General features: G+C 47.9%; 1 protein-coding gene across 1 annotated transcript; it reads left to right on the forward strand.

The window, feature by feature from the left end:
• Nucleotides 1-2,331: 2,331 nt before the first annotated feature.
• On the forward strand, nucleotides 2,332-12,376 carry LOC103923814 (keratin, type II cytoskeletal cochleal). The gene is made up of 9 exons (XM_009332242.1): nucleotides 2,332-2,813; nucleotides 3,594-3,802; nucleotides 6,356-6,416; nucleotides 6,921-7,016; nucleotides 7,798-7,962; nucleotides 8,104-8,229; nucleotides 9,478-9,698; nucleotides 10,231-10,265; nucleotides 11,070-12,376. Exons 1-9 carry the CDS (start codon nucleotides 2,415-2,417, stop codon nucleotides 11,255-11,257), a joined length of 1,500 nt encoding a protein of 499 aa, XP_009330517.1. The 5' UTR covers nucleotides 2,332-2,414; the 3' UTR covers nucleotides 11,258-12,376.
• The last annotated feature ends 4,967 nt before the right edge of the window (nucleotides 12,377-17,343 follow it).

Consider the following 17,343-nt stretch of genomic DNA (forward strand, 5'->3'; position numbering starts at 1 on the left):
CCCCCCCCCCCCCCCCCCCCACTTTCTGGGCTGGAATTGAGAGCCTGCTACATTTACCAAAGGGTTTATGGAGGTATTTATCACTTGTGACTCTTTCGTTGGCTTTGTGAGTGTCGGTGCACAGCAGCAGGCTGTTCCCTTGTATGCAGGGACTGGGCTGGCTTGTGAAACCAAGCACAGCAGTCGCAATGTCAAAGCATTCACTTCCCCAAGAGGGTGTTTAACCAGTCAATACAGTGTTTTCAGTGTTACCAAACCTGAATCCCTGGGGTCATTCGCATGGGCTTGGAAGTATTTACCAGTCTCTGCGGTTGTGAAACTATGCAGTGTTACCATGGCATTCCAACAACACAAGCAAACTCTGCTCGTGACATCTCTGGATCGCCGCATCCTGCTCTGACTTAGACTTACTTGAAACCAGATTTAAATGGGGAACATTCACTTGCAGGATGGGTTGTAATAAGTGCAGGGGATCTAAACTGGCTAGCTGCAGCACTGGGAGCTGGGGAGCATATAGCAGCAAGGTAAATAAGGCTTTCCTGAGTCTCTCCTGCATTGGCTGAGTTGCTAATGGTACAAAAAAGAAAGCTTGACCTTTAAATGAAAGGCAGACTCATCCTTACCTAAAATCAGTGGTGCTGCATGGCGGTAATTAAGATTAGAAAATGGCTTTTGATTGATCTGGCCCTTGATAGTGCAAACCAGGGTGAAGTTCAGTTATCTTGCTGCTGAGGCTGCTGAGAACAGCTTTGCCTTTATGATAGTTTATCTGACAGCAGGTCTGTATTTTACCTGGCCGGATTGCTTTCCAGTTTGCGTGTTGCATTGGGCAAAAAATCCCTGTCTGCTGATATAAAGGAGTTGAAGCTGGAATGCAACCTGATAAAATCCAGCAGCCAGGGCTTGCTTTGGTAGGAGCATTTCTTGCCTGACTGTAGGACTCTAAATCACTTTCAGATTCAATCCTTGTCTTCTCAAGACAACGCAGAGGAGTTGCAAGAGAGTGGCCTGTCTCTCTCTGTGAACTCGGAAGGACCTGGAGCTATGTAAAGCAGCTGGAGACTTCTGCCTCATTGCTAGCTATGTACAGGTGAAACGAACCCTAGCCTGTCCAAATCAGCCATCAGGTCAAGTATAGCTGGGTGTGGGTAACACATGAGTTTGCTTTACGCTCAGTGGGTTATTTTTTTTTATTGCTGGTGGAAGCTGAGCCAGCTTGCAGGGCAGGGAGGAATCTTGCCTCGTATGTCTCTGTCTGGCTCGATCTCCCCCTTTCCCTCCTTCAAAAAGAGAATTTCCTTTTAGTAGCTGGGATCTGCAGCCAACTTGCATTCTTCCCACAGAGAAGGAAGTACATAGTTTTAATAGGCTGTGGCCAGAATATGTAGCCAGCGCTATCTTGCTGTCCTGATGAGGGGAAGAGCTGAAGGGTGACACATTCAGGCCAGACTTTGAAATCTCATGGAGGGGAGGATTTATGACCTGATTGATAGTAAAGAGGTCTGTCCCTTCAAGGCTATGTGGAAATGCAGAAAGCCCATAAAACTGATTTTTGTCTCTGCCGCTTCTGCATAGGAGCCCAGAAATTTAAGCAGAAACCTGTCCTGTCTCCTTTTGAGCATGGACTGCCATGTTGGGTATTTCCACATGCAGGGTACAGCCCTCCTAAGCCAACTTTATTTTAGCGCTAACAGGAGAGAGAAAGCAAAACCATGATGTCTAGGAATAGCTGCGGCATCTCTCTTCTGCTGCCCTCATTCCCCTGCATGGCACAGACCCGCTGGGTGCTGCTGGCAGAGTACAGTATGTGTGTCCAAGGCTGCAGCTGGCTTTGGTTTATATTAAACTAGGCTGGACCTGGCACTAAGCTGAGGCCCCTTATCTCCTTTCTCTTGTTGCACAGGGGAGCTACCTGCTCTGCAACAGAGTTAAAAATCAGTATATATTCCCCCTCTTCTCATTTCAACATCCATTTAGGCAAGCGGAGAGGAATGGAGAAGCCTTGAGGAAATGAGGATCGGACCTGTCTTGTTATAACTGTCTGCCAAGGGAGCCCTGAAGAGCCCGTGCTTCACGTCCCTTGGCTGCACATGTGGCAGAGGCAAAGGGAGGTGCAGAACAAAGCCAGGTCTGAGCACAGGGACATGGTGCCAGGTGTGTCCTGTCCCTTCCCTGGCCCTTCCCTTCTTGCCTGCTCGAATTCAGCAGGTTGACGGAGGGTGGGAAGGCAGTCAGGCACACCCAGCTCTCCGAGGCAGTAAAATGATCCCTCTTTTGCCCTTGGGCCAAGCCCAGCTTTTCTAACGGATAAAAGGAGAAGCAGTCAGGAGAACTCGCTCACTTCCCTGGTCTCCAGCACAGCTTCCCTGAGCTTTTGAAGGGTGGGGGATACTGAAAACACCCTTGGAGCAGCCATGTCCCGCTCTGTGAGTTTCAGCTCTCGTTCTGCAGCCGTCCCAGGGATCAGCCAAGTGCGGGTCAGCACCGTCTCCTCGACCCGTGGACTAGGAGGAGGTGCCGGCTTAGGCAGGGCAGGTGGCTTTGGCAGCTCCAGCCTCTACAACCTCGGCTCCACCAACAAGCGAATCTCCCTTGGAGGTGGCAGCTCCTACAGCATTCGCTCTGGATACGGCTATGGAGGCATGGGATTCGGTGGGGCGCCCAGCCCTGGGGGCATTCAGGAGGTCACCATCAACCAGAGCCTCCTGACACCCCTGAATCTGGAGATTGACCCCAATATCCAGCGGGTGCGCAAGGAGGAGAAGGAGCAAATCAAGACGCTCAACAACAGATTCGCCTCCTTCATTGACAAGGTGAGGTGTTGGAAAGACTGATAGCTCTGTGGACACTGCTTAAAAGCAGGTCTGACCCAAAGCTCACTTAACCCAGTGGGGAATTCACAAATGGGCTTGGGATCAGGTTCTCAAGAGCATGGTGTGATTTGCCTACTGCAATCCAATAACTCTTATTAAAGCCCTGCTCGCATTGCCATCAGTAAAGGGTTTTGCCCTGCTTAGGCCAGCTTTGTACCCCCTTTATTTAGCTGGTATTGCCCATAATGTGGGTGCAGGCTTTAAAGATCAAATCTGCACCCAAGCACATCACCACCAAATTCAGGGAGGAGAGGGCCTCTTGGAGAGGAATTGTCCCAGTAGAACAGATCTTGACGTAAGATAGAGCTTGCTGTGTTTGTTTGCACTGCCCTGTACATCTGTTGCTTTACTGTCTTGCACTGATTGATCCTATGTCCTCTGTAAACTTCAACTCTGGCATCCTCAAAATGCAAGGAATCCAGACCTGGAGTTTGAGTAATTGGCTGACTTTGAGGTCTGTGGATGGTTTCTGTTAAGTGTCAGGCAAGCAGAATCTGCTTATCTTTAATTCATACAAAGCCTTAAAGTCATAAGCCAAGCCCCAGAGTAGCAGTGCTCCCTCCTGGTCTTTATCACCCTCCAGAGTTTAGGTGCTTCCTATGAGCAATCTAAATTCTTCAGATACCATCTGCAGCCTGTCCTTCCCCCAGGATCCAAACTCTGTAGTGTCAGCCCCTGCTTTCTCCCACTTTCACAAATGACCCCTTGGTTGCTTTCCAGGTCCGGTTCCTGGAGCAGCAAAACAAAATGCTGGAGACCAAATGGAGCCTCCTCCAGGACCAGAAGACTGCCCGGAGTAACATTGCTCCCATGTTTGAGACATACATCAATAACCTGCGACGTCAGCTGGATGGGTTGTTGAATGACAAAGGGCGTTTGGAGGGTGAACTGAAGAACATGGCGGATCTTGTTGAGGATTTCAAGACCAAGTAACGTATAATCTTCCCATCTAACGGTGTAGTTGAGCTGGCAGGTTGGTCAGTAGATTGGCAGAGATGTCCCCAGCTTTTCTGCTAGGGAGGGAGATTTTTTTCCAGCCATGAGTTAGGTGTCTAGTCCAGGGAAGTTGCCTGGATTCTTCATGCCTGGATCGCTCGTTGTTCCTGGCACCTTGTTCCCACATGTCTTCAGTGGCTCCATCCTCTTGGCTTTACTTTGGGGCCTCCTCAGGGATGGCTTCATACTTTGGGTTGGATGTGCCCATTCAGGTCTGTAGGAACCCCTTGGGAGCTCAGCAGGTTGGCAGCCGGTGGGTGAGCTGCTGCTTGTTTTGTGGGTAGCTAATGGAGCAGGTGACCTGCAATTTTTAAGCTACTTTTCAGTCCAAATCGTGTCACCTGGGAGGTGTCCCATGAAGAAAGTAGCCTTTGTCCCAGCCTGTGCCCAACCCAGCTGTACAGGGGAATGCCTTTAATAAAATAAAAAAAAAAAAAAAGAAAGAAAAGAGGGAGCTGGCAAACTGGATCAAGCAGGAACTGAAAACAAACAGATCTGATAATCCCCAGGGTGTGTTTAGGGAAAGTCAATAGCTAGTGATTCCCAAGGAGGTGCATGGGAATGATGTTTCCCCCAACCCTGCTCAGTTATTTCTACTCTGTGCTCATCCACAGTTGTACTTTGCATCTCTGCAAGGCAGCAGTGAGGAGCTGGTTTGCACCCAGAGGAATTATAGCCGTAATTTTAGTTGCATGTCACATGAATGCAAGGTGCACAGGTGCATATTTATTCCTCCAGCTTACAGGTCCGTGTAAAACCAAACCCTATATGTGCTAAGAGAAGGGAAGCAGGAATTAGGAGCCTAAGATGCTAGCGCAGCAGAGGGAGTAAGGATGTAGTAACTGGAGTTCAGAACCTGCTTCTCCCTGTTTGTATAAAGAAAATCTCATCTTCTAAGTAGAATACCTAAAACATGACTAGCTCTTTATGTGTCTGTTGCCTCGTTTTCATATGTCCAATTTACACAGTAATTCTCAGTTAACATCTGGGGTAGGGGAGGACATTTATATGCATGAGGCTCCAGGGGATGAGATTCGGTCCCTTATTCAGTAACTGCATTGACTAAGGGTGTGGTTCAAAGTAAGCAAGGGTAGGAGCAGGTTGTGTTCCCGCTGTCCATGTGGCTTGGTGCAGGGCGTGCCAAGGTGTGATAGTGCACTGGGCTTCCCGAGGCGCCTCGCGAGTTAATGGAGAATATCGAATGAATTGTCAGTTCGTTGACCACCTTGGTGGAGCTTCCCCCAGGAAATGAGAAATTTGACAAACCATTATAGAATAATTCAGTCTTTTTACGTATCTCTGATTATCCATTCTGCACTGCAGGCTGAGCTTACGCAGCACAATCATGTAATTCCCAGGTCATATATTACCCTGCAATAGCAACAGATGCAGTTCATTGACTTTGAAAGGGACAACGTCCATTTATGCCAGTGTGGATGGGCAAGCTTCCAGTTTGGAGCAGAAGGGGAGGAGCATGAAGGCTGTTGAAAGGCTCACACTTTGGAAGGCAAATTACAGCGCTAGCCATGCAGGGACTGTGTAAACAGAGCAGTGTTCTAATTTAGGCAACAGCAATTCCAAAACAGCAGAGAAAGTGGTTCCTGCTCTGTTCCTTGGATGACTTTCAGGATTCATATAGCAGATTCTTCCTGTTTGTTTCAGCAGGTTGGCTTAGTAGAATGGTGTAAGGCAGGCTCTGAGATCCAGGCTTGCAAGTGGTACAAATCAGTGAACTCCCATAAAGTCAATGGAGCATGATTTTTGTCTGCTGAGGATCTAGCTCATACATCTAAAGGCAAACACCTAAGGAAGGGATGTAGCCAACATTAGAAGATTGTGTGACTTTGAAGCATAGCCACTTTGTGCAGAATGAGAATAATTATACTAAGCTCTTATCGAGACAGTGGCATGTGATTGACACCTGCAAAATGTTCTCAAATGTCTGTAATAAGGAAGTGCACGGTGAAAGTAGCATTAGCAGGTGCTTTGATCAGCATAGAGGAATTTGTTGAATCTGCTTGCATCTCTTCCACATTTGTATTTGCTCTCTCAAGGGGCAAGTGAAAAAGCTGAGAGCCTCAGGACATAGACTGCCATTCTGCAGCTGTCCATGACTGAGGATAAGGAGCAGAAATCTTCTTAAGTGCAGTGAATTTTGATGAATGTGGGAAAGCATGGGTGAGAAATGCTTTCCAGGTTAGTGGTCATGGTGGTGTGGACCAGAACAGCTTTCAGCTCATCCAAAACAGTACCCTGGAACTGTGGCATACAGCTGGTACCTCTTGTGCAAATAATACACATGCCGCAGTGGTACAGCAAACCTCTGCCTGTGGCTGGCTTGCTTGGGGAAGTCATAGGTTTTGCCGAGGTGGTTCACAAAGAGAGAAATGGAGGGAGAGAGAAGGGAATTGGTGTAACTCTTCACTGTGACAGTTTTTCCTTTTACCCAGGCTCTAACTTCACACCAATCCCTTTTTTTCTGGCAGATATGAAGATGAAATCAACAAGCGCACGGCAGCAGAGAACGAATTTGTGGTGCTCAAGAAGGTGTGTGCCATGGATATTAGCTGAGACTGATCATATATGTTTGCAGCCCTTCTCCCCTTTTTGCCCCTACATTGTCTTTGCTACAGGTGTGCCTAGAGACCTGCAAGTGAAGAATTACAGCTCTCATTTCTGGCTAAAGGCTGCCTTAGTGTAGGCACTGAAGTCTCTATAGGAAGCTGGGAAGGGGTGCCAGATCCCATGGATATCATAGATTATGGCTATATCTTTAGGACATTTCCTAACGCCTCCCTTGACTGTCCAAACTGACAGTGGACTTGCAAACACAGGTCCTGCCCTACAGAACGTATGGGATCCTGCACATCAGCAATATTTAGAACACTGGTAGATAATTTTTAGGACATAGTGGGTCATTGGGCAGGTGGACATGGAGACCAGACAGCTTGGGAAACTTGATGGGCTCATGGCTGCTTTTGAAGCCATCAAAGGCTGGGTGGACTTAGTCATCAAAGTTATGGCAATCTCAATGAATTACCACTTTTTTAGGATGTGGATGCTGCCTACATGAACAAAGTGGAGCTGGAGGCCAAGGTGGATGCACTGACAGATGAGATTAACTTCCTGAGGTCTCTTTATGAAGCGGTAAGGTCCTTTCTGCTTCTTGTGGCTGCTGCAGTGTAGCACCACCAGTGGGTGAAGAACAGCAAACAGTGACTGAGAAAATTAATGTGCTGTTTCCAGAGACAAGAAGGGTGATGGAGACATGGAGTCTTCCCTTGCATAAGCAGAAATAAGCTTGCAAGTAAAGTGCACATCCTGTGAATTGTCACAGATTTCTCCCTATCTGGGATGTGAGATGGATTTATTGCAAACATAGCCAGGACATGCATTATTTTTTTGATGCTGTTAGTGTGAAAACAAGGAAAACCAGTGCATTATAGCCAGTGCTGTAGTGCTGGTGTGTGCTTGTGTGTTTGTGTGCTGTGTGAGAGAAAGAAAGGAAAGCTCCTTGTCCCAGATGCCTTTATCTTACCCATTATTTGCAAGATAAGATTTTGATTGAACTGGACACGTTGCACCCTTGGATGAGGTGGCAGAATTTGGCCCTCGCTTTGTTGTGAAGCTGATACTCAAGCTTCTAGGACTAGCATTTCATGCTGGTTTCTTATCTCAGGAGTGGAGTAAACTAACCTTGCTGTCAAAATGTGGGTGATAAGTAGCTCCACTTCTGCTGTTGCTTGTTACTTTGTGCTTTGCAAGGTTGATGTGATTCAGTTGGTTTCCTTCTAATTAATGAATATTTTGATGGAATTCTTCTTACCTGTCTCCCTTTCCCTTCTCAGATTCTGTCTTTAATTGGCTTCCAAATGAGAGGCCCTTAAAAGTCAGTGATTAATGGTATTGTTTCCAATGCGACTGGCAGGAACTTCATGAGCTGCAGGCCCAGATCTCTGACACCTCTGTGGTACTGTCTATGGATAACAGTCGAAACCTGGACCTGGACAGCATCATTGCAGAGGTCAAAGCACAGTATGAGGAGATTGCCAACAGAAGCCGGGCGGAGGCCGAGTCCTGGTACCAAAACAAGGTGAGTTATGGGAGGGATAAAGGCAGTTACAGCTTCTGTTAGTACATGTATCCTGTGTGTCGTGAGTGGGAGAGCTTTTAGCCGGGTAATTGAATGCCAGCCTGACTCCATCCTTTTCTCTTATATTGTTTTATGTCACAGTACGAGGCACTGCAGCTCACTGCTGGGAAACACGGAGATGAACTGCGCAACACGAAGAATGAGATCTCAGAGATAAACCGCATGATCCAGAGGCTGCAGGGTGAAATCGAAAATGCGAAGGCCCAGGTGAGGAGCTGCCCTTGTTCTCCTGCTGCAGAGCAGTGGATTTAGCAGCAACAAGCGTGCCAGGGATCTGGGTGTAACACAATATCTGTAGAAGCAGTTTGGGGGTGGCTGCAATGCTCACCTCAAAAGATGTCAGTTCTGCTGGAGGGAGAAACTGTGTTGTAAGCAATCTAATGCTGAGAGGCAGCTGAACTATAGGTGAGAACAAGTCCACCAGTGACCTGGGAGCACAGAAGGGGAGTAATGCAGAGCCGTTTCCAAACGGCAAGGCTGCATGTGGCCTCTCTCCCAGCCACACACATTTCTTGTACCCTCTTGCTTCTGGCATCTTTGTCCACTCCCTTTTTGCAGAAGGGAGGACCATGTTTGGGCACATAAAAGAATTTTTCATCTGTAAGGGAGTTCTGTTTGCTTTCTCCAGGGGCTGTTATCACTTTATCAAACAGCTGGTGAAAGCTAGACCAGTGAGTGGTTCAGACCATGTTCGGGGCTGAAAACTGGCTGTGAATAACCAGGGTGCACAAAACTGGAGATAAGCCATTGTGATTCATCCATTTGTGTTTATTTGGTTTCAGGGCAGGGAGGCTTCAACACACACTTACAAGCAAAGAGCTGACCCAGTGCAGCTCCCTTGAATAATGAATGAGGGTATAAAGTATGTGTGTTCATTGTGAGCCCTTCCTGCCAACCATGGGGCTTTTTTGGAGGTGCAGGGGGCACAGTTGAGGGTGCATTAGACTGCCAGCTTGATGTGGCCCCTTGATGCTTTTGGGGTAGGTCTGCATTGTTTGTTAACTGCAAGTCTGCTTGAGTCCACGCTTGCCTCACATCAAAGTTTGCTGGAGACCAACTGGCTCTGAACAAGCTCTGGGGCATAATAGGAGAGAAAACCTGAGCTTGCATTAACCCTAAGTGTTGCACTCTTGTGTGCGGTGTGGGAGGGCTGAGAAGCTGAGGATCACCTGAAGAAAGTCTTCCAAAATGTAGCCAGTGGAGAGAAATAGGGTCTGCCTTTCAGAAGAACGTATCTTGGGATGAGATCAGCTTCCTTTGCAGGCTGATGTTCATCCAGTGCCCAAAAAATCATGTAGGCATGAACTTCTAGGGATCTAAGTTGAGCAGATGGCTCCAGGGCTCTGCAGATACACAGAGACGGTCTGGCCAGTAGATGTCAGAAGTCCATGGGCAGTAGTGTCTTCCACCAAAGAGGTGAGATGCCCACCAATGTACCCTGCTCCATCCCTGCAGCGTGCCAAGCTGGAGGCAGCCATTGCTGAAGCCGAGGAACGTGGTGAGTTGGCTGTCAAAGATGCCAAGGCAAAGCTGGAGGAGCTGGAGGCAGCTCTGCAGAAGGCAAAGCAGGACATGGCCCGGCAGCTCCGTGACTACCAGGAGCTCATGAACGTCAAGCTGGCCCTGGACATTGAGATCGCGACCTACAGGAAGCTGCTGGAGGGCGAGGAGAGCAGGTGGGTGTAACCTGAGGGTTTTACATGAGGAAGGGTCCAGCCCTTTGTTCCCATTGCTTGGGGACATTGTGAGGACCCAATTCCAATTTCTGCAAGGAAATACAGAAGAGAAAACCTTGCATTTTAAACTCATTTTTGATCCTAAAAATGCTTTGGCTGAAGAGCCAAACTGGCAAGTTCTGGGGGAAATTTGATACTTTTGGTGAAAATATGCAAAGAAGAAAAAAGTTGTTTTCCATCATATGTTCGATGCTGTGGCAGAAAATTTCCAAGTGGCTCAAATCCCCATGGAATTAGGACAGAGCTTCTGTGCTCTTTCAGCCCCCTGCCAGGTGATAACAGAGCTTGTAAATGTAGGGCCAGAACAAAGCGCTGGATGGCACACTTATCTTGTCTGAATTATTTACAACAGCAGTAATAACTCACTGCCATTGTCTTCATCCTCAGCGCTGAGGCCCTGAGGGAACACTGAGTAATGCAGAGTCTAACCTGTCCTCTTCCTTTTTGCCTTTGTGTTTTTCTTCTCCAACAGGTTGGCTGGTGATGGAGTCGGCAACGTCAACATCTGTGAGTTGATTTTATAATTTATAATATTTACACATAGCCATATGCCTATTGAAAATGCAGGTGGGGACCAGCTGGGTCTGCGTGCAGGAGCCTCATAGTGCCCTGCCTTATCTTCTGCAACCCAGTTAGCCCCCTTCTTAAATGGGAGCCCCCTGAGACAGAAGTTATTAGTGCTTTTGGCTCCGTGGCAGACTTCAGCTCTAACTCATCTGTATGAAATTTAACTTGGGGGAACATTGATCTTTCTTTCCTCCCATGTTTGTATGGAGAAAAATGTACTAATGAGAAAAGGCATTGCCTGGATTGGAAGTTAGTGCAAAGGTGACGTGTCTTTCCAGCTTGGGAAGCATCGTGTACTGACCTTGCCTGGACATGGGACAAAATGCTGGTGTCTCGGAGACACTGTGTACAGCTCTAAACCAGTGGCTCTACTTTTCATCCACTTAATTGCCACTGATAGCTGGTGAACCACATGCCCACAGCCTCTTTGGTGCACCAAGAGATGAGCTGAATGTGTTTATGATATGGGGTTCTCCATGCTGCAGGGGGTCCTGAGCCAGACTGAGTGATGGAGAAGGAAATGGGCTGCTCAACCCTCCCATGCATCTGGCTTAGCACAGAGAATAAATGCTCTGGGCCAAAATGTAATGAGAGATTAGTATCCTGGGCCCTGTGTTTTACAGGAGATCGTAGAGAGTTTTCATCTGATTGCTGCAATTTAAAAATGCCCTTTTTGTGAGGGTGCCAAACTGGGTTCGAAGTTCCCTGGTGCTCACGTTTGGTTTGCTTCTCTCTGTGCCATAGCCATGGTCAGCTCCAGTGGTGGAGGTGGCTATGCCAGTTCCAGTGGATTTCTGGGAGGAGGAATCGGAGGAGGCCTTAGCCTGGGAGCAGGCATGGGCAGCGGGGCGCTCGGCTTCTCCTCTGGGGGTGGCTCCAAATCCTACACCGTCACCACAACCTCGTCCAGCAGGAGAAGCTTCAGGAAGTAACTACAGGAACGGAGATCAGCAGTACCCATTACCTGGGAGGAGGGAAACCATAGAAAGAAAAGTTTTGTTGCCTTTTATGGGACAAATTGGCTGGAAAATTTCTGCAGTGATGAATGAATTGGAATAAAATATACTAGAGTACCTGACCCTGCCACGTCACGCCTAAGGCTTGATCCTGCACTGTTGACCTCGGTGGGAACCATTCCACTGAGAGCAGGTTCAAGCCAGTAGGGTGAAATTTATCCAGTGAAGCGGGCAGTGTAACGCTTTTGTTACTGGTGTCCTTGGTAGCCCCTGCTCAGGGCTGGATTTCACCCTTTGAAGGGCAAAGCAATCATTTGAGTGGCAAGCTATTCCACATTTCTGTTGTGGTTTTGCAAAAGAGCCCAGAAGATTATCTGCCTCTTAATATGATTTGGAAGACTTTATTCCCTTAGGCTCCTCAGAAAATGCCAACCCTTGTTAAGATTTCAGTCTGGGTTTGTTTTCTTAAAGTATATCAAGAAGAAAACAGTGAAACTCTTTTGTGTTTCTCCTTATTTTCTTTGGAAATGGGCTCAGAAATGGAATTCAACAATTCTACTCTGAACGAAGCTGATTTCTTACCGAAGGCAATGCAGACAGATTTACTTTCAGGTTCTTTATAGCGAAGTAACTCATAAACAAGCTCCCCCACCCATTCCCTCTCCTTAGAAGAAGCCCAAAGCTTAAGGGATATGAAGTTGCTTAAAATTATAAGTAGCACACTAAAATGGGAGATAACATTCCCCACCCTTGGATGTCTCTGTTTACCACCCTATATTTCAAAGTGTATCTAGTGATATCTGCGGTCTTTACTACAGCTAGGGAAAAAGCGTGTTTTGTTGATGCATCATTACAATAACTACTTGTTCCTGCCAAAATGTGTCTTCAACTTAAACATGCCAGGGAAAACAGTTAGGTTGTTACTGCAGTAGGAAGAATTGTTACCTAAATAACTCAAAGAAACTGCACAGAATTGTTGTATTGCATACTCAGCCATGTCTTAGCAGTGTATCTTTGGTTGACGTTTTATGCCTTTGTGGTCTGAGACCTTGTCATGAGGCCATTAATAAAGTTTCCCTATTGCGTGCTTCTTCAGTCCCAGCTGAGTTCCTTGTCTGTGCTGCCCTGGATGCTCAGGAGCTCTGGAAAACATCCAATGTTCTCACCTTCCTCCTGTCTCCAGAGCCTGCTCCTGGCTGTGTCCCCTGGAGCAGTGCCACACTGTGGTCAGGGTCGGGATTTAGGGTTTGCTGCCTGCACAGTCTTTCATTCCTGGGTGAATTTTACCTGCCTGCTCTGCACCAAGTCTGGGAGATGGGATGATGGGACTGGTTTTGTTCAAGCACTTGGCTTATGCCCAGCCCTGATCAGGACTGAAACTGTCTGAGACCAATCTGTCTCTGAGCACCATCTTCCTCTGCTGAGCTGAGAGAAGCTAAACATTGGAGGTTGCCAAACATCCCTCTTGCAGATGGCCAAAGCTTGGAGAGGTGAATCTGGCCCTTGCTGGATGAGGACAACTCATTACTGCTCCTTTTGGGGCAGCAGCGCGGGGTGAGAAAGGCTATCCCCAGGGTGATTTGTGCTTGCTCCCACCCCCCTCGTAGGGCCGCGATGCAGACACATGGTGTGCCCTCGCTGGAGCTACTGTTGCAGAAGGCATCACCCCAGTGGGAATGGGGCCAGGCAGAGATTTTGTAGTCACTGAGAAAAGCTGTTTCCTCCAGGATGAGGATGGCGATGAGGTTGCCAGGGCCTTGAATGATGCTTTATCCACCTACGCACTACCCGGACCCCGTCGCTCCAGTGCCCAACACGGCCCGGCACCTCATGACTGAGCAAGCGCAGTGCTGAGCCTCTGTGTGGTTTTACTACACGCGCAGCACTAATGGCAGGGAGGGGAGGAATCCAGGGTGCCCAGCAGAGCCATGTTATCAGCGGCCCAGCACACCCAGCTCACAGCTTTTATATCATAGCCAAAAAATCGAAATAAAAAAAATCCCCTGAAGTTAACTGAAACAAAGAGCTCAAAGAAAGACATTGCCCAGATGTTTTTGACAGGGGGTGCCAAAGTTTGCTGTCATTTGCGTGGCTTTGTGATAGTTAGTGAGGAATTGTGGATCTCTCTTAGCCTTACAAGAGATTAGCAGGGTTCCATCGCTGCTCCTTGAATTTTTGGGTATCAGGTTTGCAGCACTGACCTGGGAAAGGGGCACATGCAGTCTGTGTGGCTGCAGCTTTTCCCCATTCGCAGAACAACATAAGCTGCATAATGGTGCTGGGGAAAAAGAGATCTGCAGGCTTTAGGAAACACTGTGAAGCATCTTTGTGAGTCCGTGGAGACGGATGCATTGTGCTTTGTGCTCATTCTTTGGATCCGGTCTTGGCTCAGTCTGGGGTCATAAGTGGAGCTGGTTGAAATTTAATCTCTCTGCTTCAGAGGGGATGCTGATATGAAGGCAAAGTGCCCTGAATTAGTGTAAAAGCAGAGTGTCTTATTGACTGCAATTTCTGCAAGTTGGATTCAGGAGAAATAATTCAGCTTCAGAAGCAGCTTTGCAACAGGGGAGATTTTTGTACCTCTAGAGAAGGGAGGCAGACGTGACCCAGAGAAACCCAGCGCCCACCCACTCCAGAGCCTTCCACCACAGAGTGCTACCGCTGCCAGACTGAGCAGCATGTGAGGGGCCTTCCGTGCTCGCTCTTTGGCAGACAGAGCCATCACCCAGCTCTTGATGCTTGGGGCTGAGTCTCCTAGGTGCCAGACTTTGCCTCCCACTGCTTGTCTGAACGGCAGCTGAGCTTCCCGTGCTGGTGGGCAGGATGTCACTGCTGGAGAGAATAGAGGCAAAAAAGGATGGTGATGGGAGCAAGCAGGTCTCAGAGGTATTAAAAGACAGAAAAAGCCATCAAATGATCCACAAAGCAGTATTTTTTGGCCTCCCTGTTTTGCAGCAGTGACGAAGAAGAATAACAAGCATCTGAAATGTGGATAAAATCAAACACAGACAAGGGATGTTCATGTTGGTGTGGGGCCAGGAATGTGCCTGGTCTGGACATCGGGGTGACCTGGCAAGCTGCTGTGGTTCATGGAGGAGCCATGAATTTGGGCTCAAAGAATTTAGGGAAAGCTGGAGGTCATTTAGCTTTGCAAATGTGAGTTGAGGGAAAGATGGAGCCCAGTAGAGAGCAAAGACAATTGCAGAGGGCAATTCCTCCTCAAATAGGCAAGTCCTTTGACCCATCTGGTGACACCTCAGGGACACTATTCTGTTCATGCTTTGGGGCAGGGTATGGCCAAGACATCCCTTCCAGCCCTGTTTTCCCTCCTGTTATGATTTAGGCAGGTAATACTACACAGTCAGGAGCACATCCGTCTTTCTATACTCAGCTGTGTATTTTCAGCCTTCCACAGTACAGCTCCATAACTGTAAGTGTCGCCTTCATCACTGAAACATCTCAAAGCCCTTAGTTATTATCATGTCAGTTAAACATCTTAATGGCTCTGCCCTGGCGTGAGCCTGTTAATGGCTGGGGACGTTGCTCCATGCATGCGCTTTACTCACGGGCATTAAAGATGCCCAGCTGATTTTATCTGGGCGGTCAGTAGTATTTCCTCTTTCCAAGCCAACTGTACAAGGAAATCTTGCTGCTTCCTCAGCTCATAAAAGCAGTGAAATTGCTTTTTTTCCTTCTTACAGTGTTGCCGGTTTCCAGGCAGGTATAAAGCCCAGCTATCCCTGCCAAGGCTCAGAGTGCTTCAGCTTCTGCCTCTTGCTCTCTGCGGGGTAAACTGCACAATAATTAAGTATACTTTATAATACTTATCTAAATATACTTTATAATATATTTTTTTAATCTAATACTTTAAGCAAATACTTCTTCGAGTGTTTGTTCTATCTCTGCTTACTCTTGGCCTCTATATTTCTCCCCCCTCCTGGTGAGCTGTCCTGATTTTCTCTCTCCAGTTAAGTGCCCCAGCTGAATGATGTGTTCCTGCTGGACCATCCCTGGTGTTTCCTTCTGGGCTGCGTTGCAGAACGTGGTCGCTTCGCTCTGTCCACCTACCCCTGTGGCACTGCTATACCACCAGCTGCAAACCCTGGGATGCAAGGTTGGCCGTGTGTTATTGTAATAACAGAACTGAGGTCATTGGCAACGCGGTTCTGTCTACAGATTGTCAGAGTGTTTTACAAAGGAGGTAAGTTCTGTTCTTCTCTGCAGGGAAACTGAGGCAGAGGAAGGGTGAGGACTTGGATACAACCAGGCCTGAGAAGAAGGCTGCAGGTGGTGGGGAGCTTTCTTCAGTTCCCTGGTGTTTAAGCTGCATTTGCTTCAGTTTCCATCAGTTTTTCAGTAACTACCTGTCGTGGTTTAACCTCAGTCGGCAACTAAGCCCCCCCCAGCCGCTCGCTCACTCCCCCCCTGGCCCGGTGGGATGGGGGAGAGAATTGGAAAAGCACAAGTGAGAAAAACTTGTGAGTTGAGATAAAAACAGTTTAATAATTGAAATAAAATGATGATAATGATAATAATATGATAATAATAATAATACACAAAGCAAGTGATGCACAGTACAATTGCTCGCCACCCGCCGACCGATGCCCAGCCAGTCCCCGAGCAGCGGCCCCACCCCCGGCCAGCTTCCCCCAGTTTCTGTACTGAGCATGACGTCCCATGGTATGGAATGTTTCTTTGGCCAGTTTGGCTGTGCCCCCTCCCAGCTTCTTGTGCACCCCCAGCCTTCTCAGTCGGTAGAGCATGGGAAACTAGAAAGTCCTTGGCCAGTGTAAGCATTACCTAGCAACAACTAAAACATCGGTGCCTTATCAATTTTGTTCCCATCCTAAATCCAAAGCACAGCACTGTACCAGCTACTAGGAAGGAAATTAACTCTGTCCCTGCCGAAACCAGGACACTACCAAGGCCAAGACCCTGCTCTGAGGTTGATTGAGATTTTCATCTTGTGTTTAAAATGAATTAAATGGCACAAAACCAGCATGGGCTGGGCTGAGTCCCCAGCTCCCACTGGGCAGGGAGGAGCTAGGTGGGGGGGAGACAACTCCTATCCTGGGAAGGCTTCCACCTGGGAAGCCTAATTAGCTTGATGGGAAGCCTAATTGGCTTGATGAGGTTATAAAGGGCAACACCCCATACAGTAGAGATGAAATGAGGTCCTCCAGCCTCTTGCTGGAGATGGTGGCACTTTGTGCTCCTGCACTGGAGCAGCCACAGCCTGGGAAGAGGTATGTATTATGGGCTGGGAGTTGGGTCTGTGTTGCCTAGGGGGTTGCGGCAATGAAGCTGGGCCCTGTCAGAGAGCTGAGTGGGACCTGGCCTGGTGCCAGGATGAGAGGAAGGACAAGGGCCTTCCAGGGCCTTGACCATCCAGCAGGTCCTGGTGTATAGCTTTGAGGAGTTCCCAGGCAACATGAGGCAATCTGTGATGGATTTAAGGGGATTTAGCAATCAATGATGGTAATAAAAAGTTTCAGTTAGCTTTATGCAAATTGCTAGAGCATCTTTGCTTAGTCATTGCCCTCTAAATGTTTTAGTTTGTTTGTTTTTCCTGGGGGAAAAATCATTTGGGGCTCCACCCTGTCCTAATGAAGACATCTAACCTGGGAAGCACCTGTTTCTCGTGCCTTGCTGGCAGCTAGCTGTGTCATAAACACCTAGCATTGAGTGGAATGGATCCTGCTCCTTGAGTGCAGGTGTGAGGAAGAAGAGAGCTGTACTTCCAACTCAGTGGTGCTCTGGAGAGAGGTTATAACCCCTCTCCTTGCATAGCTGCTCATGTGCATGGAGAATAGATACACTGGGGGTTATGGGAGACCATTGAGGTGCGATGTCTGGGTTAGGAAGGAAGAGTTCCCAGCGAATAGAGGGCTTGGCCTGTGCCTGTTTTAGACCCCTGTAAGCATTGGCATTGAGATCCTGGAGCAGAGAAGAATTAACCCTCCTTTCCCCAAATGAAGGTGTCGAATGTAGGTAACTGTGCTATGTCAATTTATTGGAGTTGCAAGACTAAAACTAGGATGAAAGCTGCTGACAAAATATAA

Source organism: Pygoscelis adeliae, unplaced genomic scaffold (assembly GCF_000699105.1).
Source record: "Pygoscelis adeliae isolate BGI_AS28 unplaced genomic scaffold, ASM69910v1 Scaffold109, whole genome shotgun sequence".
In the NCBI taxonomy this organism is placed as follows: Eukaryota; Metazoa; Chordata; class Aves; order Sphenisciformes; family Spheniscidae; genus Pygoscelis; species Pygoscelis adeliae.